Source organism: Drosophila suzukii, chromosome 3, assembly GCF_043229965.1.
Source record: "Drosophila suzukii chromosome 3, CBGP_Dsuzu_IsoJpt1.0, whole genome shotgun sequence".
Taxonomy (NCBI): domain Eukaryota; kingdom Metazoa; phylum Arthropoda; class Insecta; order Diptera; family Drosophilidae; genus Drosophila; species Drosophila suzukii.
The window spans coordinates 3762945-3787307 of record NC_092082.1 but is presented as its reverse complement, the minus strand read 5'-3'; the positions used below and the strand labels follow the sequence as shown (position 1 = coordinate 3787307).

Genomic DNA, 24363 nt, shown 5'->3' with positions numbered 1-24363 from the left:
GTGAAAAACTTACGAAAAGGGCTTAATAAAAAGTTGGGAAATTTCTCTCAAAATCACTTTACACTTATCCCGAAATCTGCCACTGCATAAACCCGAATTTGGCAAATACTACGAGAGTCCTTCGCGTGTTGTGTCTGATAACTCTGCCTTCCAGGCTCAATGGCACATGCGCCTGCGCGGTGAGAGGAAATAAGGGGATATTTCTCAAGAACCAGAACAAAAACAGCCGAATATCCCGAAATCGGAGCGATATATCCCCGTTCTAACTGGCAAAAGGTCTATGCAGCGACGGCGGCAGCAGGTTAGTTCAGTCTCTTGCCTTAAATGGCCGCGTGCGGCAGACAAAAGCGCATGAAAAATTCATTGGGATCCGTCGGAAGCGAAAGTTTAACGTCAGGACAGCGACAACAACAAGGACCACAGGCGCTATAGCATATATAGTATAGCCAGAGCTAGTCCTAAACGTCCATCGTTAGGTGTAACGAGGTGTGTGCCCCTGTGTGCTTGTGTGTGCTACCGTGTGATGGCATTGTGACTGTGTCGGTGGTGTTGTTATAAAAACGCAACAACAATTGAATGCCAAATTGAAAGTGGTTGACAGGCAACTGGAAAAACAACAGCATTGGCAATAATATCGAGTGTCCTTTCGGCCAAGGCAAAGTGAAAGCAATACTCACCCGAAAAATAGAGAAAACACATACAAGGGCGATAAAAACAAGAAAAAACAACTGGCAATTGCCGAAAGTTTATTATTTTTCCATTGATTTCGAGGCAAATAAAGTGCGCAACAATTTTGAAAATATATTGAACTAGGTTAGGGCTTCTATGGAAGGCTGTGGAGTGGGACATCAAACGTTTAAATACAAATTAGTTGGGCATGTGTTCCAATAAATTTGATTTCCCCCTCATGTCATGCCTACTCTTTCAGCCCCACATCGTTCTGTCTCTTTCAGTGTTCAATTTTCAACAACTTTTTGGCGTGTGGCATACATTTGGGGATTCGTTGAAATTAATTTCCGAAGTTTTTGCTTTTTGTGCCGATGTATTTTTCCTTTTTTGTGGTGTATTGACAGCGAGTTCATTTTCCAGGCTCTGATTTTGGCCCCGACCGCGTTTGGTTAATTAAGCCACCGAAGTCGCCGAAAAGCGATTTGAAGGCAGGATGATCAGGCGATGATTAAAAAAAACTGGATGACACCGTCAAGGTTTCGGGGAAGTTAAATGGGAAAACTTTAATTGCCAGAACGGTCGTGGAAACTTTCTGAGCTGGTGGACAAATAGGTTGTACTTTTTAATTTAAATCTGATTAAGTTTCTCCGAAAGTTTTCCCCAGTCAGTCAATTTAATTCTTGCAGAAAAAGTTGGGAACAAAACATTGACCCTAAAATACTTTGTGTATAACCATGTTTTCTTAGTACCCTACAAACATAGTTTACGTTCCGGTGTAATCTTGGGTACCACTGATATAATAGGGGTTTTAGTAAAGGTGTCAAAAAGTATGCTTCAAGTCAGTAAGATTTTTACTGCATACTTTTGGGTACCTTATTAAGAGATTTGAAAGCGCTCTTGAATTCTGTGTAATGTATTTATTTCATTAAAAATTAATGGTTTAATTTATTTAACGACTAAATGCAAAAACGACACTGTCCTAGAAAGCGTTTATGTCCTTTCTGCATACGCAAATGATATTCTATTACTAACCTGTGTTTTCATTTTATTACGTTCAAAAGTTTTATAATCCATTTCCACACATTACGAATTTATGTCCCAAAAGTTGGCAAACGCTGTTGCAACCAAACGACTAAAAATGTATATGTAAACGACTATAAAGTCATTAGTTGCTTATAATATTCTCCAAGGCAGAAAACATTAAAATGATTAAAAATTCTCTTTTATATAAAAGAGTTGGCAGAAAATGACACATATTTATTTACCAATCATTTTGCAAATTTATTGGCTAGCAAAGAGAGGGAACGTCAATAAAAAACACATAAAATCAGAACGACAGCTGCTTATTTTGCATTTATTTTATCGATAAGATATCTAGTAAAATATATGTTTCCTGAATTTTATGATAATGATAATGATAACTCAGGATATAAAAGAATTGAAATTATTCAAGCTGAATAATGCTTAAAGCTAACAAAAAAAACAGCAGTTAATCATTTTAATAAATTATCAATAATAATATTAACACAAGAACACATAGTGAGGCACTTCGGGAAACTGTAGAAATCAATGTACTTTATTTTAAATTTATTACAGAACAGTTATAAACTCTAATCAAGAAAATAGAGATCCCATTTCACCAATATTAAATGAGGCCCGAGGGAAACAATGAAAATGGTATTCTATTGGTTGCTACTTATCAAAGTTCAAAAATCCCCCAATCCAATTAATTAGTGATTTGATTGGCACATAAAGTGTCACAATTTCAGGAAATTTCAATTTTACGAACCTTATTTCCGACCGTTTTTATAAATTTATGACCACCGAAAAGTAGGCAGCTTCGATGAAATTTTAATGAAATTAGACCGGCAACCGATTTCCGCAATTTTCAATTGTAAAACGCCTATTCAGGAAACAATTGAGGGAATGGCAGTGGGTAGTTAGACCGCAGTTTATGGCATTTTAATCATTTAAGAATGCTCTTGCTCTTTGCAGTCAACATGCAAATTGCCTGCGCCGGACCCGGACACCGGACCTACCCAACTCGCAGTCGAACCCAGGAGCAGAATCCGCATCCACAGACATTGCCATCATCAGGATCCTCATCATCATCATCATCATCATTGTTGGAGGCAGTGGAACGAAAACGCACCGTACAGCCAACAGGGGCGCAATAAAAATTGCCTATAAATGGGCGGAAGTGCCAGAGGCGTGGGGCGGCAGGGGCAGGATATGCTACGCACAAGGACGTTGAGGGGGGTTGGCAAACAGCGGCACAACAAAGCCAAACTTCCGCATAGGATGCGACCGAACGGAAGTTATTTTGGCCGCCTGAACGTGAGCGCGCTGCTCATCTACTTGTGGTGCTATCTGCTCCTGATAATGGCAGCATCTGGCGGCAGCAACAACGTGGTAAACGGCCTCAAATGCTACTGCAATCCGAAGGAGTGCGACGTCATCCGCTCGCCCGACTGCCCCGGAAAAGGACTTATGCTCTGGGATCCCTGCAAGTAAGTCGACGCTCCCTGCACTCCAATTAAAAAGATATTTTCCGGATGGCGGATAGGAGTACCATGCCATTAGGAGTGCCCTCGTGCGTATATATCATCCATTTTATAGCCAGTCCAAGCGGAGAAATTGATATTAGGTTTTAATTCAGGGATTTTATTTTCATTCCTCGCGTACATGTTTAAAGTATTTTCATTAATTCCTTTAATTTTTCTAGGAACAAGCGGAATTTCTATTTTCAAATTAGTTTTTTTTTACCTTTAATAAGCTTTAATAATTTACAGAAAACGTTAATTAGTTTTTGCCTGGGCCGAGTTTCATGTAATTACCTATTTTGAATTGCAAATATTTGAATGACTTTTTTTTTACTTTTGAATTTTTTATCCATCAAATCAATTAGAAAACATTTGAATTTCGGCATGTGCCATGGCAGAACCTATCTCTATTTTAGTTGCTAAAATAAACAGGACGACTAGCTTAACTTTTTCCAAACTCACTTGTTCTGCTTATTTAATCTGCAAACGAACTGAACTTATTTTTATTATATTAGCATTTTATAGTGGAGGTCCAAACAAAAGCAAACAATTCAATTGTGCATAATTCGGAAGCTTTGGTGATTATCAGCACAATTACCAAACATTTTTATATCACTTTTATTCACTAATTACGCAAATTTTGTCTTGCTACCTACTTATGGCCAACATTATAATCAACTTATTATTAACGATTTTGTTTCACTAAAATTTTTAAATTGTTTTAAGTTTATTACTCTTTATGTGGCACAATTTTAATTTTTAATTAAATTGGCTACCAGAAACCAATAAGCAAATATTGACATAAAATTAAAAATTAATTATTATTAAAGTTTCCACACAGCGGCTGATCATATAATTCGATTTAAAATATGTTTATGGCTTTTCTATGGTGCTACTTAAATATAGTGTCTTAAATTGAATATTTTTTTCATAAATAGTAACATTCATAGCTGTACTTTTCCCCAAAATAACGTATAATTATGAGTACTTTTGATTAATATAGAACGGAGATGCCACAAATTCTTAACCAAGCCATGACCTCAATAATTGGCAATGATATAATTAAGAGAGTCAGACATCAGGGCTTCTAAATTCCAATCCGATTCACATCGTGAGTCACGTACTGCTTAGAAATTCGCATCAGGCACCCACCCAAACGTCCCCACATCACAATAGAGAGTGTTAACTAATTGTTAACGCTTATCGAAACCAAGACGAAATCGAATCAATTACCACTGGGATTGATCCATTCACTCCATCTCCATTGCGCGGATTATGCTCATATATATATCATATACATCCAACTATTCGCAGATGTTGTCGCATATGCGCCAAAACTTTGGGCGAGTCCTGCGGCGGTCCGGGCGGATTTTCCGGTCAATGTGAGCCGCCCCTGCAGTGTGTGACCAAGCTGCCCATTAGCAGCGGATTGGGCGTGTGCATGGGTAAGTCGATAGATATGTATACATGCTTTATAAACTGGGACAAAATTTCACAAATTGGTCATATAAACAGATGCGGGGAAGCTCTTACAGTTCTGATTACGGAATTTGTTATCAGGGGGCTTTCAAGTATCATGTATTTAAAACAAAACCAGAACAAAGTTGTCTAAAAAATTCGTAAAAAATTAAAGTGTATTAAATGTTTTCATTTCTATATAGTATCAATTTTAACTGTCTTTTTTTTTATTATTTCAAAAGGTTTTCAGTGTTTTTGCTTCCAACTTTTAGGGTTTGTTCGCGCTATTTGGACCTATTTGTTTTCAAAATTCGCTGTTGTCTACTTTGTTTAAAATAAGTAACCTCAGTAATAAGTTTAAAAAAAATGTAAAAACAAATCTTATTAACCATTCCTTGTCTTAACAAAAACGGTATTTACCATGTTGATATTTACCAAACAATTGAAGTAATATTTTGATAAATCATATAAAAATAGATATATTGTATGAAATGGTCCAAAATGTGTGCACGTTTACGGAACAAAGTTAGTTATCTGATTTTTATAACAATTAATTAATTGTCTGTAATGAAAATATACTAATATATGTTTTCTTGATAGTAACATCAAGCAATAATCTTTTTTTTTCAATTAGATAAATATAGATATATTTATTTGGAACCCTTATAGATTGCTCAACATTTTTGTAAAATAAAACAATGCAGGACTTTTTCACGTGTATATTTAGCACAAATAATAAGAGGATGGTAGTGACCCCTTGCCATAACCCGCTGGCTGGTTATGGTTATGGAGCATTTGTATTTAGTCGCATCCATTATGCATTAACATCACGTATTATAGACCACAGCGCCCTCCAATGATATGTCCGCAGCCAGTTCGGAGCGCTTCAGCATTTTCACTCGCATTTGCCACTTGGACTGCGGAGCTCCTGGCGGGAATTCGTCCGAATTGAATGTATAGTTGCGGATCTCGTACTGTATTCCCTGCATAATTTGATGGCATTGGCATCCATTCGGTTTTTGTGTGTAATCGTGTTTGGGGAATTAATGCGTCCCGGCCGTGCGGCAATTTGGAAATGAAAATGGAAAATGGTAAATGAAATAACGGCAGAATGTTGTTCAATTTTAACTAGTTTTGCTCGTCGAGAGTGCAACAACACGAAATGTTGACAAATATTTGCTTTTATTTATTGAAAGTTGCTTCCCAAAGGAAAATATTGGGCTTCCTCACGCTGGGCAGGGGAAAAGTTTTGACATCGAGCTACTAGCCCAAAAAAAAAAACAGAAACAAACGGAAGTCCTACTTCATTAAATTGCTTTCTCCGTTTGTTGTCATCGAAACATATTTACTTTGTTTTAGTTTTGACAAGTTGGATAAACTCAAATCAACTTGTTTTGTGATAAGAGCATGAATGCTAAAGCTATAAAATAAACTTTCCAGTAACTAAAATAAACTTAACTATGCATCAAAAAAGTGTTAGGAACTTTAAAATTGCATTAAAAATTGATATAGTTCAGTTGAAAACTTTCGCATCTGTATAACCAGTAATAAATATATTTTATTATTTTGGTTATTTTTGTTGAAACTTTAAGCATAATGTAATGTAGTAAAGTTTTACTTACCTTTAGAACAGGACAACCAGCTGGTAAATTGCTGACAGACTTGAGTCTTTTGAACAGTCTGCCAACGACATTGTTTTGATACATCGAACCCAAGTAATTGCAGCCATCCATCTTGAGACTCGCAATATTCATGGGGGTATTGTCTTTCTTTAGCAAATCGAATATAATATACATATCGAAGTGATCTATCGTTTGATTCACACTAAATCTGGCCGATACTACGGGATTCCGTTTCCGCAAAAGTTGGCACTCCAATCCATTGACATATTTCAAAGATACAACTTTGCAGCTCAATGATTTGATAACAATATCATAGTTATTCTGTCGGGAAGAATTTATTAAAAATATTTTCTGGTTCCAAGAGAACAAACCTTTGCCAAACCGATTTGCAGAGGAAGAAGTATAACGAAAACTAAAATCCGGAAAAACATTATGCTCGACTAAACAGGAAAATGCAAATGGGGTCGGCTTATATAGGCCTGGTCTAATTTAAAATAAGCATCACCATAATCTCTTTTAATGCGCCGAGAATCAAAGTTCATTTTGGGGCTTAATGAACATTTAATATGTGGATTAATGCGCACCAACAATTTTCCTCTTCCAATCGATTTGGTGTTAATAACTTTATTTGTTTTGTTTGTGCTTTAAATAGATTTGCAGCACCTGACCGCCCTGACCTACAGTCAGCACGATAATTGTTCCGACAGCGATACGATTGTTTTGCAGCCGGGCTGCGAGATCACAAACAAACGGTGCCAGTGCTGGCCAACAATGCGCACCTGTCTCAGCGAACTGACCAGCGATGGGGGTTCCCCCAGCGATTCCCGTTGGCACTTCAAGAACCTAGAGGTAGGTACAAGTAATACCCCTTAGAACTTATAAGTAATGTAGCCTTTTTCCCCGCAGGACTGCCAGTTGAACTTGCAAAATCTAATTAAAATCGAACAGGAATTCGATGAAGACTACAAAATCTCACCGAGCAAATTCACATATAAAAAGCTGCGCAGAAAGCGAAAATCGTTGAGAAAACGCATGTAAGCATAGCCTAACATTATCCTCTTAAGTTTTAAAAATCTTAATAACGTCTATATTTTCAGCATCATTTTGAAGGATTGAGGCTTCTGTGCGCCATTGGAAAATCACCCTCTTTCTCAGCTCTTAACTCAATAAAACCAAATGGAAAATCTCTGTACAGATAGTATGCTTACTTCTAACTTAAAATATGGCTATTATAAATAACATATATATTATATATAACAACATATACATATACAAGAGGAAAAATACATATGAGAAATAGACAAATTGTATGTATCCTAAGACATTTGTTACTTTATTGTTTTTAGAGTGCGCGTACGTATGTATAAATTTGCAATTTTTATTCCTACTGCCCCCCCCGAAAACAAAATATACAAAACAATAAATGGAAAACATTTCAAGAATGTTGTTGCTTTAAAAATAACATATACAAAATGTGCAAAGTGTTGGAATTTTCCATAGGCATAAGTCAAGCCATTCAATAAACAATAAATCAGAATGACAAATTTTGCATGAAAAAGCATCGAAAATATATAAGTGGCCAGAAAATAAAGAGCAAGTTGTTTTACTTTTTTATGACTCGATTGTGCCCTGCAAGGGGTTGAATGGGTGGTTAAGTATAGATAAAAATTGAACACCAGAAAAAGAACTTATTTGAATTTTATAGAGATTATTTTGTACATACCATTAAATATGTCGTTTTGAAAAGTAAACCTTTTTTCTTAAGCCGATGAATTTATTATAATTTTAGAGAGATAGTAACTTTTGATTTCTTTTCTTAAGAGGAACTACAGTCCAGTAGGTCTAAAAAATATAAAATATATTTTTTCAAAATTTAACGTAAGGACCCACAAAAATCAATATCTTAAGGTATAGACTTTACTACAATCATATGTTAATTTATGAATTTAAATTAATTAACATGCCAATTATGAAAAGTATTGCAGTATACTTTGTGGGTTTAACAGCAGAGGTTCTATATTTTAACAGGGAAAAGTATGCAACAAGTTAATGGGATGTAGAAAGTGTGTAGATGGCATGTAGAATTGAGGGTTCAGCTGAATGACAACAGGTGTCGCTCGAGCTGACATTCTGGCAACGCTGTGCTGAAATTGTTATTTTCTCCTACATAAACAAACCCATCGGTCAATTTGACCAATATATCAATTAATGGCCTCAACCCTTGGAATTGTTAATTTGAAAATAAAATAAATAGTCACTTTCACATCAACAAAATACAAACTCTTACCATTTCATATTATTTGTACTATTTTTATAGAAGTTTTAGTAAGCCCATTAATTGTTAAAACTGGCCGATTCGCAGTATCCTGGACTTAATATCATGGATGGACTAAAAATGTATTTTTTTTTTAAATTAATTTGTAAAAACAATTACGTTTAAATAAAATTTAAAAAGCATTTCAAATATAAGGCAACTAAAAACGTCATTATGATCAATAATCTTATAAACGTCTACAACTTTATCATTTATTTATGGAAACCACTGACTCACCTGCCCAGTTTTTTAGGCCCTAAGAACTACCAGGCGAATAAAGCAGCACTTGGAAACTCCAAACGCAAACCCCTTTGCCCCAAAAATATCGACCATCAACGGCAGTCGAGTGGGGTCAGTTCTTCATCTCGAAAAGATCAAAGATACACTTTGGCGCTTAAGTGTTTTCCCGCCACTCTCCAGCCTCATCGCCACCTTTCAGCTGAAGGAGCTCGAGATATTTGTTTCGTTTTTTTTTCAAATTGAGTTGTTATATATTTCTGTGGCTCCGTGCACTCGAGTTCGTTAGGCACCTTAGTGGAGCAAACAAAAGCAATTAGACGGCGTCATCTGACAGCCTCAATGGAATAGTTTTCGGCCCAAATGCCGGAGGAATGCCGCAGAGCATTTATCGATCGCCCTCTGATGGGATGTCCAACTGCCAATGAGACCGGGTTGAATAAAAATAAGTGAAATAAACCGACGAGACGAGGGGGGGCCACTGTGTCCAGGGCGGGGAACAAAAGAGCTCGAGTGCGGAGGAGTGAGGTGTTAAAAATTCTACTCTTTATGCTCCTATTATGATTTGACTCGCATCTTTTGGACTTTGATGGACGTTTACGATATGAAAAATCTCTGTTTGTGCACTTATAAAAAATATTTAAAATTGTATTGCCTTTTTTCTATTTTTTACATTTATATTTTATAAAAATATAAGGCCAATGTTATTTTTAATTTTCCTTGAAAAATTCTTTATTTAAGATAAGTATTTTCATTAAATATTTCATTATTGACTAGTTGCTAGGAGGTTTCCGTCAAGTAATTTAAATATGTCTAAATAAAAATATTTTATAAAATATATCTTACTAAGAAAGGGTTTTTTTAAAATACTTTTCATAATAAGAGTACAAATCTGAACTAAGATATCTAATAATTCCTTCAAATTTCCTAGCTTGTTTCCCTATTTTTTCCAGTATATATGTGTGCGTGGAGATTTATAAATCTTTTCAGCTTTTGTCTCACTTGTTTGACAAGCGATGCGTACAAATCAAAGCAGGAATCCAGAGTCAGGGGCCCCATGCCCCGACTCGTCTGTTGTTTGATTAATAGCCGCACAATTGATATGTTAAGTGGTAAATTACGCCATTGGCACGCAAATGTATCTTCAAGATACATGCGTTTGTGTGTAGACAAAAACCTGGGCAAATTGTTGTTTGTTTAAGGCGCCGCTTTGGATGGAGATAAAAATCTCGGGGCTGTGCTATGGAGTCTCTGGAAAGGCGGAGCCTAAAGTACGTAAAGTGATTTAATTTTGAATGGACGTCGGAGAAAGTTCATCAGACACATTGACTCGCTGGCCGGCATACAATTATTCAATTATTTGGTTGACTTTTCTGGTGGAAGAAAAGCTTGGCGTTTTTAACAAGGTTCGTTCGTTGGCTTAAATTAAAACCCATTAGTCTACTTTTAACACGCTTTCAGGGAGTCTCTGCTCGATGTTTTTACGGTCCCGTTTATATGTTTAAATAAAACGAAAAACAACACCGAATCGAGGCGAACAGAAAATCCATTAAAGCCTTTTTGTATATTAGAAAAGCGAAACAATGGGGAGGGAGTTCGATTGATGTCATTAAATTTTTGCCACGCCATAAAATTCAACGAATTTTCGTTGTTGTTTTATTGAAAAGCCGCCGTAGAAGTGTTATAAAAATCATTTAAAAGCCAAGTTTGCCGTAGGTTTGATGATTTTTTTGTGGTCTCTGTTTTGTTTTTACTGCACGAAGCCTTCGCTCATGCTCAACTAAAATGATTTAATTTCGAAACGTGCCTTGCAAATTTTATGATCAATTTTCGCTTTAAATATAGATTGAATGCCTCGTCGAATTATTTAAATGTGGCTCTGGCTTATTTATTTATTCTGTTCTTTTGTTTTTGCCTTGTTTCGGGTATCATGTGACGAAGAGGCTTTATTGGAATGCAAAATTGAAGGAGGGAGCAGCTTTTCGATGATCAGCAACGCGTTGAAATATTGTAAATTTTATGGATTTGATTTACGATATTTTAATAGAACAGTGATTTATGGGCGGTAAAATAAGTCACACGGTTTTTGGGATCAGCGCGTATACGCATTGTATGTTTTAAGTAAGAAATTGTTAATAGAACATCACAAGTGAAGTCTTAATACTTAATTTTTAAAAAATATATTTTGTTAAAAATAATATGAGTATGACTACTATATTTATTTTTGATAAATATGGTGGTATATACTATCAGATATCAGATTTTCTTTATTTTTTCCCACTAGTGAAATTAAACTAACGATCGATATTATTACCCATTACTGCTCCTGTCAATATCAATCTTCTTTTGTTAATTCAGTTTCGGTTATTTCGACTCAAAGCCGATGAAGTTGACTTCATTTCCATTTCTATTGAGGCATTGATCTCTCGCTCTGCCTCATAAATAAACTGTGGCAAATTCTCTAAGCCAACTCGCTGAAGGCCCATAAATTATAAGGCGAAGAGCAACAACTAAGTAGGCCAATGTGGTTGTTGTGTCATTTTCTCGGCGCGCTTAATAAACTACACACACTTTATGCGATCTGTGGTTCCTGTTGTTGTGGCCTGCCGATTGCTGTTATATGATTTCATATATCATCGGAGCCAAGGAGGACCCTCCTCTGCTTCTTCGTTTTGTATCTTTTTTTATTTCGCAGAGTTCAGTGTGTTCAGAATGCGCAGGCGTGCGGCATTTAGTTCAGCCTGTCGACTCTCGATTGTCCCTTCTTTTTCCCTGGCCCCCCGAATCCCCAGATTCTTCCTTTAGCTTGTTTGTATATATGCTTTTTTGTTTGATAACATTTTATTGTCCGCTTTATAAATTATTGGCGTTTGCCGGGACTCGGGTTGGGATCGGAATCGGGCACGGAAACGGGGCAAAAAGTATCCTTTTACGATGTGAGTTTTTGGTATGCAACATGTGTCCAAATTTGTGCAGCATACAAATAAATACTATGGAAAAATACTTAGGATTGACGAAGGATACCCTGTAAAGCAGTAAATATGGGGTCCAAAACATTGCTTTAAAAAAACATAAACATAGTGTTTATAGAAAGAGATTTACCGAATTTATATAATCTACTTAAAAACTTTTATTTTGTATGCTTTTCTAAAATGCTTTTGTATATTTTACTTGCAGGGTATTCGAAGGATCCAACCAGAGCTGCCTCAGACTCGAGAAACCGACTTGATTTTATAATTTTTCTTAGTTTTTTGCTTTGGCCTGTTGAGTCTGCGCGTGTTTTGGCCTTTTAGGGCGCTCTGGCCCTAAAACAGACAATTGAGTGTAGTGTGAAAGTTGCTTTAAATACTCTCGGTATCGGTATCGGGGCGTTCCGATGCCTCGAAGGCGATGATGCCGACGACTTGTGATGGAATGGGGGGAACGAGCTGGGGGCTGCCACCAAATCAAACCATTTATGTCTGGCTCATGCGACACATTTATCATCGTCAAGTAACAAAACTCACCTGCACCTGTCTGCTGCCTAAAGAGTCCAAGAACGAGATTCATTTTGGGGGGAAACCGGGGCAGAGATCTTTAATTATACATTGTACAAGGCACACCCGCTGGGCTGTATGGGGTTCCACTTCTCAAAGTCTTCTAACTGGAGCCCAGTAATGAGCTGCGGCCTTACACTGGCCAGCAACTAAATAACTCATGAATTGAGAACTATGAGAAATCTGTCCGGTATTTGTGGCATCCCATTATAGCCCTCGAAATATATACATATAGGGCTGCCAGAGGAGCGAGGCGCATCGATCAATCGAAATGATATAATTATGGGCAAGCCTTAAGAACGGCTCTGTGTAAATTGATATCAACAAATTACGCGAAAATATTTCAAAAATATTAACGAATGTGAATGATATAATGATGAGATGATGGAGCTCCAAGGCACTGAAAGAAACTCGCTTTAGGAATTAAAGAATAAACATTTTCCTTTACTTTTTTATTGGGTATATTATTTATTTTCAAGATACACATTTATTGAAATGTTCAGCAAGTTGTTTAAGAAAATTAAAGTACGGAACTTGCTTTAGAAAAATGTAAGGAAAGGTAAGATTCAATATTTTTTTTATATATACTGAAAAATGAAATTCAGCGAGCCTATTTTGCTAAATAATTTACTTTTTTTATTATTGTATCTATCTTTAATATTTCTTTCAGTGCACCTGCTCCACCCTAATTATGCCCAATTTAAAAAGGGTTAATTAAGGCACAAAACGTATTTTGTGCCCTGCCTTCGCCAATGGAGAGCGTTATTAATATGCGACATTTTTGATATCTTTTTGCGGCTGCTCGGGAATTGCAAGATCGATGCTATGGAATACGGCCCGTCCGTACCGACCAATAATTACATACAGCATTTGTCATAACACCAGATATGGACATCCGATGCTGTTGCGCCGGGCGCGAAACCTTCGAGCCCCGCCAAAAGGCAAAGGCCAGCAGACAAAGGACGCTTTTGGACCCGGCCAAGATTCGAACTATGCGACAAATGTAAGGGGGCAAAAAATAATAAAAACAAAACCGGGCAAAAATGAAAAAAATGATATAAAGAGCAGGGAAAATTGTAAATATCATCATTGGTCGCGGCCAGCGATCTCTGGGCATTTTATAAATAAAACAAAATCATAAATGCTGCACTCAACGGCCGTTGAATGGATCGAATCTTGGATCTTGGGTGCTATATAATAATTACAGTCCGCATTCGCCATCGCCTCTCACTGGGTATTGGGTAGACGCGGACGTGGAGGCTTCGCCTTGGAATTCGGAGCATTGTGTCATATTTAATACAGAAATTTTAATTAAACATAATTTGTAACGAGTGCACGTTGATGCATTCTGCCCGGACACACTGCAAGGAGATTGAGACTGCTCGCAACGATAGCCCGACTTGGGATCGGAATAGAGTAATTTATGGCATTTTATGGTTAGGCCATAACTTGTCTATCATCCGTTGGAATTTCACTTTGATCTTATCGGAACGTGTGAGAAGTGGGTTCCGAGAAGTGGGCCTACTTAAGGTGACAAATGGGTGGGTTGATTGCTCTATTGCGATTTAATCGGGTGGTGTGCAAAAGCCCTTATAATATCGAAATGTTTTATGAATAGTCTAATAAGTTCAAAATTGGAGATTCATTAAATTGATATCATTTCGTGACGAAATTTCTTGGAAAAACAATTAAAGGTATTCGAGGATTGAATAAAATTCACTACAAGTTCATTTGGAATACAAAATACTAATTGTAATGATTTAAATATTTGGTTAAAGTATGCAAAATTGATTGACTTTCGTAATATACCCATATATCTAACCTCTCTGGTCAGTTATTGGGGTAACCTTCTGTTGGGCTACCACAGCCATGGAGATGTTAAACAATGCCAATGCAACCCAAATTAAATTCCGAATCGATCCTCGGTGATTATTCAAATGTTTTAACTAGTTCACCGCATTTGACCCTCCGTGGGCAGCTCTCAAGTTCGATGGGGGCCCAACCCCGAAAAAAACCGAACTCAAGCTTCCTAAGGTTGCAGATCCGAAATATGCTCCCCGAAAATCGGAGGAGTCGAGGTAATGCCCCCGGGCTATTTGACTGACTGACTCCGACTGCATTACATTTGCAAGACAACAATGGGCATTTTTATACATTTTATTTGGCGGTGCATTCGGCGGCGTTGGGCGTTTTTATTTTTACAGATATTGTTTACAATTTCCCAAGTCCAGTCCACAAAAGCTGTGCCCTCTCATTGTTGAAGCTGTGGCAAATGCTGATGCTGATGCTGAAGCTGGAGCTGCTCCAATCATCATTTTGTAGATATTCGCTTGGTGATATATTTTGGGTGAGCGCTTCCGGCAAATCGGAGCCAGTGAAAGGTCAAGATGTGGCCAAGAAAAGCAGCCGGAGCATTCGGAAAACTGCTGCCCAGGGAGCTGTGTGCCATTGGAATGGGATTGCGAATGGAGGTACAGTCAAATGTGTTTGAAAAATATTTTCAGGAGAGAATAGCTTTAACTAGTTGGGTTTGATTCTATATATTATACATACTAATATATGTTTTTGAGAAAATGTTGTCACATTTTAAACTTTTTGATATATTATTGTACCTTAAAAGATTTTTAAAATCCCAGTAAAGACGATAATTTATAGGGCCTATAAACGAATCGTACTTTTTGAAAAATGTAAAAACTAGATATATTAAAACAATATTTGTTCAAAACATATAACATGAACTTATATTTCAAATGGTTCCTTAAAATGTAACAAGTTTTAATATCGGGTCAATGTAGAGAGGCTCCACTGTATATCGTGTGGCATCGAAATAAACAAATCAAAGTGAGCCAATGTTCACCATTGGAAGTGCCTTCTTCTTCCTCTTGTTCGATCTGCGGTATGTGCTCAATTTTCCATAACATATTTGATCGCTGCGATCTTTGCAATCGCCTCTGACTTTCCACTTTTCCCTTTGTTCGCTGCTTTTGTTCGTGTGTGAGAAAAACTTATCGAATCGTGGCTATCGTTTCGGGATTCGAGGACTCGGGGTTTCGGTTTTGGTTTTGGGTTTGGGTTTGTGTTTCAGGGGTTTCGGGGTTCAAATTAAGCCCAGGTGACCACGAGGCCAACGAGCTGACAAACCTTTCGGAAAACGTTCGGAATGCCTTCACACACGAAGATGATCTCCCGGCAGTCGGATATGCTATATACTATTTGACAGCCTGCAGATAAACCACATTCGAGATCATTAATTGCCGATCTTTTCGCTCCAAAAACTGCCCGAAAGTAGGATTCGAATTGGGCTTGCGATGGTGGATTGTGGATTGGGGCATGGGAAAGCGCTCGGGCGAAGATCATTCAACTCCCACAGACACCCACACCCACACAACACGGCACAAATGGCACAATCCAGCAGACATCAAACAATGATCACGAGTGGTGCTCTCGGTGGTGCGGTATTGCGGTGGTGCTGCCTTTGCTTTTTGCCCTGGTGGTGCGGGTGCGGTTGCCTTTGCCTTTGAGAGTGAGTTTGGCTTTGCTTTTGGGCCAGATCGATGCTGGCCGGCTGCTTGATGATAGCCTGTGACTATGACTCGCCTTGGCCTGGCTTTGAATTTTACACAAAAAAAGAAGATTTACCAAAATAAATGGCAAAAAAATTAAAAAATAAACTAAACAATAGGTAGATGATACAAAAATATAATATAAAGATACATTCTATAAAAATAACAAGATCAATACACCATTTAAAACAGTTTTAACAATTAATATATTTTATTTTAACCAACAATATAAGTTTTAATTTGAAATATTTGTATATAATAGAATTTGTTTTTTTTTAAATATTTTCTTTGGAAAATTATAACCCTTTTTTCCGAGTGTAGCTGCCTTTTTTACCTAAGGGCCTTTCGATTGAACTTGTTCCACATTTTGATTGTAATGCTGCTGTCGGAGAAAGAGAGGCACTGCTGGGCAAGACAAATATGATTTTCAATTTGCGGCGATCGCTTTCACAAGATTTGCATTCCACTTTGCATCTGGAACTCTGTAGGTCTGTAGCTCTGGGGCCCCGGGGACTCCCCTCCAGCCTTTCGAAAGCCATTAAACACTTGAGCCAAGTCAAAGTTCAACTGGGTTCGACTTCTTTGCCTTTTCTTGCCGTTTTGGCTCATTAAAACGTCACTCCAGTTGCGGCCGTCGCATGTGCAAGTTGCATCTGCATTTGTTCCTGCGGAAAACTGCATTTGCCACAAATCAAAATATTTATGGCCAAGGCGGCTAATGAGTGGCGGCCTGAAATGCTCGATTTACCACCCAAGACGGTTATAGATGCACCGCATAAATAGCCACAAAGTGTGTCGTAAAAGTCCATCGGGATCATCAAAATGTTCCTCTTTAGTGGACGCTTTTCGGAGGATTGGGGGTCTGGGGTCTCGGGTCTTGGGCCACCTGCCTGGAGCAGCCCAGTTTATCAGGCCGAGTCCCGTGTACAAAATGCTATGCAAATTTGGTTTTTATTTGCCCGCTGCTGCCAGAACAAGTGCAAAAGTCTCCGCCGCGTTCCCATTCCCAGGTGGCCCAGCACTGGAAAAAATTAATGACATTACAAATAAATGAGTATAAATAAATTTAATAATACTCCAAATTTTTAAAACTATTTAGGACTTTAACTTATAATTATATAATAAGAAATGAAGGGTTTTTCCTGTAAGTCTCTTATATTTGAAGTTGGCATGATATAATAATATAACTAAAACAAGTAGGTAATTTTATATTAAATATATAGGTATAAGAAAGGGTAACTAAAATATTAGCTTTTCTAAAAATCTAGTTTTTAGAAACTGGGACACTTAACTTATAGGGAAACAAGTGGGTATAGGGTAAAACTGTAGTATTCTATATTTTCTGTGCAACTGAGATTCCCAGTTCGATTCTGGAATCGCTTTCGCATTCTCCCTAGCACCCATCGATGGCCAGTAGATGTCCGAGAGGTGCACCACTTACAGAGAGTCAACTCTGGATTTTATGTGTGTTTGGCATTTGCGAAATGCGTTCGCATGCACATTTGAATCAATCGCTGAGTCAGATTGGTTTCCTCCTTTTTCTCTGTTTTTACGACGGGGAGAGATGCCGATACCATTCCGGTTTGGGGGACCGGCGAGCTGAGATGCTTTTGAACTGCACTGATATCGTTTCGATTTGACATTTAGCATCGCTAATTCATGCGAAATCACCCGAAGATTATGTTCATAAGCACACATTACGATTACACGTTTATTATAATTTAGGAGTTTACTCTGCGATCGGATCGAATGCGACCAGTTGGGGCCTTGGGAAAGTCGGTGACAAAAGCCTTTTGCAGTGGATGCAGTGGAGGATGTGGTCGAGGTGAGATCACTTAGTGCTAAATATCTCAGATACGAGTGCATTTTGTTTTTATTCCTTTTAACGAGTAAGTGACCTGAAAATTTATTGAAAGGAAAGAGTTTGCCAAATGGTCGAAATAGACAAATGGAGCTGGTGAGATAAGGGACTGGGATTGGGTATAGGATACAGAGAAAGTTAGATGTGAGTAGAGCCTACTAGCCTTCCTTAAAAGAAATCACAAACAATGTTTTTACCACTTTTGATTGTAAGATAAGGTATGTATATCCTGGTGACTTAAGGGTTCCTGATATACCTTTTCCTAATTAGTTCCAACTTCTTCCAACTACCAGAACCTTCTTCATCCCATCCCATTTAGCCATGATCTATGCGATCAGCGGAACCGCAAAGGTGGGTGGATACCGATGGTTAGTGGCAAAAGAACGACATCCCAAGCGTTTGAGGTTCGATGCGCTCGTTTGTGACATGTGTGCGGTTCCACCAATCAAGGAGGGGAAAAAGGTCTGGTGGTGCAGAATGGAACCACCAAAGGGGGCTTCACTGTGGCCCGAAAGACAGCGAATGCGGTACTGTCTCCGCACTAATTGAGCATTTAAATGCAGCGTAATTACTTCTCTAACACCTTCATCAGAGGCAAGCGTCAACGGCTCGCCTTTGATGCGCACTGCAAATTAGCATATAAATTGTCCCGTGTGAACATAAAATCAAATGACATGTGAGTTTGTCAAAAAAGCCGGCTCAAAAGTGCCGCTGCGAAGTCGCAGACGAAAAGCCAGAAAAGCTGGCGGAAGGACATGATAAGGTGGAAAAATGCAGTCATTAGCATAGCGAACGTGCAGCTAATTGGAAATGGAACAGATCAGCATGAATGAAGTGGGAATGGGAGTCGGTCTTCGCCTTCTTCGGACTTGGAAAATCGAAGGGTATACGTAAACCCCTAAATTCTGGCCACCGGCGCCAGCCAGACGTCTTTATGGCCGATCATGGGTCGTTGTGGTGCATTTTAAATCGGCCAAAGGGCAGACAATTAATTAACAGTACAACAGTTAGACCCAGCCCAACTGAATGCTTACACATGAAAAAAATATTGGTAAGAATAATAGTGATGGGGAAAAATTTGATAGAGCAAAAGTATTAGAAAACTATATTTTAAAACTTGAGCACAAATTCAGAAATTATAGTAACTATACCACCATAAAATCTTTTGTTATTTTTCAGGGAGTCAGTTTAAGTATACTTTTTTCTCAGTGCATTACTCAATTTCATTCAGCAGTTTTTAGCCGGGTCTATGAAGTGTGGGCGAGTTTTTTGACCCGTTGGCGGGCAGGAAATGCAGTGCGTTCTGAATGCCAAGGCGTATTCCAAATGATCGTTCGATGGTCAATGGTCGACGATCGTTGGCAACCCTTTCCCCGCCCCCGCCCTCGCCCTCACCCCCTCCCCTTGGCTGAGTATCGTTGCATAAATGCGCTTTGCATAACTGAGTACTTTTTGTACTCAACCTTAAAGCTAACGATGACGTTGACGACTGGCGCTGCCGCCGCTTTTGGGGCGTTTGCTGCACTTGTTGCCACAGAACCCCTGAATGCTCCCTACACTGAGAGAAAAATGTAATCGAAAAAATTTGGTGACATAAATAAAATCAATTAAACAAGATCCATAAAGTAAAAATTTAAATACTTTAATAATAACATTTTCTGAAATATAACAATCTATATTTTCCTTAAGATTTTATAAACTTGTTCCATTATTCTTCATATAAAAACTTAAATAATTTTTTAGCTTGTATTGTTTTTGTAGGATCAAGTTAGTCAAATTGTCTTATATATTGCATTTCCCTCAGTGATTAAAGTCTCGAATGAAAAAGGGTTAGAGGGGTGGTACCGGGGGTATCCGGTCAGAATTTTTATGGGCGATCATTAAAATCGATAAGAGAAATCATATTTATACTCAATGAAATATGTTTCCAGGAAACTAATGTGTGTGGGCCTTGGACTTGTTGCAATTGCCTGGGAATCAAAGTTGGGTTTGATGATCAAACTGATCGTGCCAGAAATAGAAAATAAGTGCCGGAAAACAGTTTGTAAACTGAATGCTTAAATCAAAACTTGTGGATATATTATAACCTTATCCTATAAACATTTTTCTACATTTTCTAGTGCCCGAATTTCGTTTATTATGGTTGCATTATAATATTTCTCTCCAAAGTTATGTAATGGCTTTTGGGATCAGGAGTTTTCGTAAGAAGAGGATGATTATTTTTTGCTTGCAGCACCTTACTTGCTCCTTGGTAATTATGATCTTATAGACCAACTTGGGTATAACCAAAGTCATGTTGGCTAATCTCGCTTCGTAGTAAGAGCGATCACGTAGGACCGATCGCTCGAGATCAAGATGCTCAGTGAAGACGGGGAATTCCCCGGCAGGCTGTTCATTGACGGCGTTTTTTCCCAGTTAGCTTAACTTGCTTGCGGCTTAGATAGATTATGGAGCATTAGACGGGGATTACGGGTCGGTGTTTTGCCAGGCAGTCAGTCGCAGAGGAAGCGGTCCCTATCGTCCATATCCCACCGACTTGTGCAATCTGTGAAAATTCCAAAGCCAGGATCCGATCAAACAAGTCCCGAGTCGCCGGCCGAGGCGGATTTAATTGAGATCAGCCGGCCAAGGGAGACTGTGTGAAAAACCGCGAAGCGCTTTGGAAAATTTGCCGCATTTCCCGCCTGGCTGGAAATTCGATTGCCGAAACCGCAGCTCCGACTTCCGCTAGTTGGTTTTGCCCAGTCCCGGAGCAGAGTCTAATCTCAAACATGTGGGTACTGCGGGCCACATTAACATATCGTTAGCGATCTTAGATCCCCGGACTGTGATCCGTGGGAAGTTTGGCGTTGGTCCAAGCCAGACAGTATCGGAAACAGAAACTGCAACTGAGGGAAACTCCAACGGAAAACTCGCAGATTTGGCCAAAGGCTTAGATCAAACTAACCCAAAACCATACGCACAGTGTCGGACAAACCCGGCTGTCATAATTGTAGCGTAATTATTATTTATGCTGTCACACTCGATTATAAATCTCATATTTGCCAAAAGTCTTAGGTGCCATTTCAACCCCTTTGCCCTGGCATTGTTCGCATTTTGTGCTGCCATCAATAATCATATTTCGGAATTTGCATAATTTCATAATTCCAATACAATATCAATTGTCCGATCCAGTGATAAGCAACTACGTAGCCGAATTCCCGCCGAGAGAATCAATAAACGGTGGCCATATATCAAATCCAAAGCCCGCTAAGCCATCGGAACGAGTTTTAGGTGAGAGGAACAACGAAAGCGTAATGAAGACATTACCGAAACACAATTAAACAGAAGACATTTGTCAGGCGAAACCGAACCAACCACATATCAAAGACATCGAGAACTTCCAGATGCCATGAGAAATTAGCCAAACAAGTTCTATTGACTTTTCCTAAGCCCCCAGATGAATTTCTAATTTTTCGCAAATGTGTGCGAAAAGTAAATTTAATATATAATACTTAGAACGTAGATGCGTTGGTCCAGCTGGGTGGATATATTTGATGACCTGTAAGGCATAAATAAACAAAAATATGATCTATGTATAGAAAATGTATAGCATACAAAAACAATCATTATAATAGTTCTTGATATATATACATAATAAAACATATCAAGGTCTCTTAAATCCCATCCTTGGAATTCCCCAGATAAAAATCCACCTACAATGAAAATCCAGCACATACCAAACAAGACCAGATAATAATAGTGCTTAAGTCGAACAATTCTCAATTTACACCGCATGTAAGATAGAAAATCCGTTGTGAGCGATAAATATTTTCCGCCTCCAATTTTATATAACGAAAAGTTGAGGCTCTCCTGCCGTCGCCCGTCGCCGGTCATCAAAGCTATTTTTACTATATAATGAAACCTGAACAGTCATCGGAGATAATGAACACATCTCAGTCCAGGGCTCGATTCCGTTGTTATCCAACGTGGTGTGATTCATTGGTTTATCTGAGGTATTATGCCTAAATCTGTGGTCTGTAAGCCATTAATTTACTAATTGTAATGTTGGCCATAAAATGTTTAGCAGAATCCAGCTTAATCTTATCTTTGTGGACCAGGCCAGACAGATGAGCCCGTTGTGTTGTAGGATATCGAAAATGCAAATTTCTCGCACATAATTACAATAACAATGATGGCAAAACAAAATGCTAAGTCCGAGCTGTTAAATCAAAAATATGCAAATTACTTTTGAGAGCGAACACGGGTCCGAAAACTGAATCCGAACAAGTTCGGACGGAGTGGGGTCTGGGGTCGATTTGATTGATATGTGCTGGTTATACAGTCATTTGGCCAAAATGATGCAATCAAAAACTATGTAAATGCGAACGGGGCTCTTGACTTCTCTGACATTTTGAGGCTGATATGGCCATACAGCCGGAACCGTGGCGATCCAAAGGGGTATACCTAGGAGCAATTTAGTGGCTAGCATTTCCGACAGCTTCTGCCTTTTTACGACATTGGGCAATTAAAATAAAGTTGAAAAGTCAAAAAGTCAGCGCAGAAATGTGCGTTACTTTTTTTATTGTGTTTTTTACCGATCGACCATTTTTTAGACTCCCGAAATGGCGACCTTGAGGTGAGTTCGCTGAAAATGCTGTCGTTTTTTACGCAACACACCCGCGACAATTGACTTTTTTATATGAGGTCCTGGTTCTGGTTCTGACTTCCAAGGTAAACCCATATGCCGAAAGGCAAGCGTTTTATCCCTTTTCCGCTTAAAAAATTGCGGATGGGTGGATGGGTTCGACGGGTGGATGGGTGGTTTTGGGTGCTCTGCTTTGGCTCGGGTTATGGCCATCGGCTGCTCGACTTTTTATGGTTACGACCGGCCTGACTTTATGACTAAACTCGGCCCAAAAACGCAGACGTGGTCCGAGGCAGGCCGAGTTTTTTAGGCCAATTCTTGTGGGTACCTAAGCCTGAGATTTCGTTACCTAATCGCGGGATCAGCTTACCTAAGCTGCAGATTATCCTAGGATCATAATTATGACGGCGGACGCGACACTCGGTTCGGTTTTTTTTTTATTATTTCTCAAAGATGCGAACGCATTGCCGGGCGGCAAAAAACTTAAGCCGGGGATTAAACCGGATTAAAGTCACATTGTCCTTATTTTTTCCTCTCCTTTCGGGCTAACTAATTACCCCGGGAAAATTACCCATTTGGCTTGTGCGGAAATTCGCGAAAACGCTTGAACAGCATTTTTTAAAAGAATTGTCGGCAGCGCGTCTTTTTTTATGGTGTGAGAAAATAGAAAAAACGGTGGGCCATAAAAATGAATCGATTAGAAAAAAAGGTGGGTGGCTGGAAGAGAAACAAGATGCGAGAATCGAAAGATGGTTCTAGTTACTTTTTGACTTTTTTACAAGCCTTTTGTGCGATTTTCCCGTTTTTACTTGGAAAACCTCTGCCTGATGCAACAAATGAAAGTCAAATGTAAAAATCTTCTGGGAAGTCAGCTAACGAGGTTTTTTAAGGAGTATACCTAAAACATAGTTTAGCATATCGGTTGAGATGGTATGTTTTATAATACGAGCCACACTTCGCAGTCGGAAAGTCAAGGCTGTGTTCTTTTGGTTGAACAACCCTTTCGGGACAATGCCCATCCATATAAGGGTTAAGCACATAGGTTAGCGGCATAAAGGGTTAAACAGGTAGCTCCTAACTTCCTTTTGGCTCTGAGTAAACACCAATAAATATCCATAAAAAGAGTTAAGTGCCGCCATAAGGCTCTTTGTGTGGACAAAGGGGAAGCTGACTTTTAAAAGGGTTGGAACTAAATTCGATTGATATTGGAATTATGTAAGTAATATTAGCGATAAAGGAGATATTGATGATGTTACTTGGGATACCAAGATAAGATGCTTTAAATATTGTTTTATTTATTCACCTTCCTGTATTTTTAATCATATTATTAACATCTTGTGCCAATAATTATATGACTTAAAAATTTTATAATGCTAACTATTCTAGAAGATGTTGAGAACATCTGCCAAAGTGAATCACTCAGCATCCGGGTAATAACCCTTATAAAAAGTGTTTTTTACAACTCTTAAGAAGCTAGTTGAATTATCAACTCAAGATTTATGTGTATGAATCAATGCTAAAGTTTTAATGATTAGCTTGGTGTTTATTACAATTTAATCGATTTATAAGGGGTATACGAAGTAAGGTATGATTCATACCGCCTGTGGTAATTATTCGAGCGGAAAAAGGTTTTTACATTTTGGAAAACTCTGGGTATCCAAAAACCGACGGACTTTGTCTTGAAACCCCCAAAGCAAGTTAGCCTCCAACCATTTCGATTTCCAACGGCTAAAAAGGCTCCGCCCATGCCAAATAAAATGAGCAACTGTTAAAAATGAAGTCAATAGCTCGAGGTGGTGTGTGTGTTTTCGATTCGAGTGAGTGAGAAATCCAGCCGCCCTTAGCACGCGAGTATCTTTAAAAAATAACCGAATAACGAATAATATCAGGGCAATGCAAATCGCCGGATTTGAGGGGACTCGAAAATCCCCGA

At 38.5% G+C, this 24363-nt stretch overlaps 2 protein-coding genes across 2 annotated transcripts; one reads left to right on the top strand and one right to left on the bottom strand.

Annotated features, from left to right (window-relative positions):
- The first annotated feature begins 314 nt into the window (after positions 1–314).
- Positions 315–7883, top strand: cmpy (crimpy). The gene is made up of 6 exons (XM_017077803.4): positions 315–486; positions 2665–3179; positions 4527–4657; positions 6945–7141; positions 7199–7326; positions 7390–7883. The coding sequence occupies exons 2-6, from the start codon at positions 2860–2862 to the stop codon at positions 7406–7408; spliced, it is 795 nt and encodes a 264-aa protein (XP_016933292.2). The 5' UTR covers positions 315–486; positions 2665–2859; the 3' UTR covers positions 7409–7883.
- LOC108012438 (uncharacterized) lies at positions 5498–6723 on the bottom strand. The gene is made up of 3 exons (XM_017077804.4): positions 6664–6723; positions 6293–6613; positions 5498–5653 (listed from the first exon to the last, which is right to left on the bottom strand). The coding sequence occupies exons 1-3, from the start codon at positions 6721–6723 to the stop codon at positions 5498–5500; spliced, it is 537 nt and encodes a 178-aa protein (XP_016933293.3).
- Positions 7884–24363: the final 16480 nt, after the last annotated feature.

Excerpts from the sequence above, each read along its gene's own strand:
- cmpy (XM_017077803.4), top strand. The coding sequence starts at position 2,860 with ATGGGCGGAAGTGCCAGAGGCGTGGGGCGGCAGGGGCAGGATATGCTA. Across the intron at positions 3,180-4,526 it reads ATGCTCTGGGATCCCTGCAA|ATGTTGTCGCATATGCGCCA; the intron begins GTAAGTCGACGC and ends AACTATTCGCAG. Across the intron at positions 4,658-6,944 it reads CGGATTGGGCGTGTGCATGG|ATTTGCAGCACCTGACCGCC; the intron begins GTAAGTCGATAG and ends TGCTTTAAATAG.
- LOC108012438 (XM_017077804.4), bottom strand. The coding sequence starts at position 6,723 with ATGTTTTTCCGGATTTTAGTTTTCGTTATACTTCTTCCTCTGCAAATC. Across the intron at positions 6,614-6,663 it reads TGCAAATCGGTTTGGCAAAG|AATAACTATGATATTGTTAT; the intron begins GTTTGTTCTCTT and ends TCTTCCCGACAG. Across the intron at positions 5,654-6,292 it reads CTGGTTGTCCTGTTCTAAAG|GGAATACAGTACGAGATCCG; the intron begins GTAAGTAAAACT and ends CAAATTATGCAG.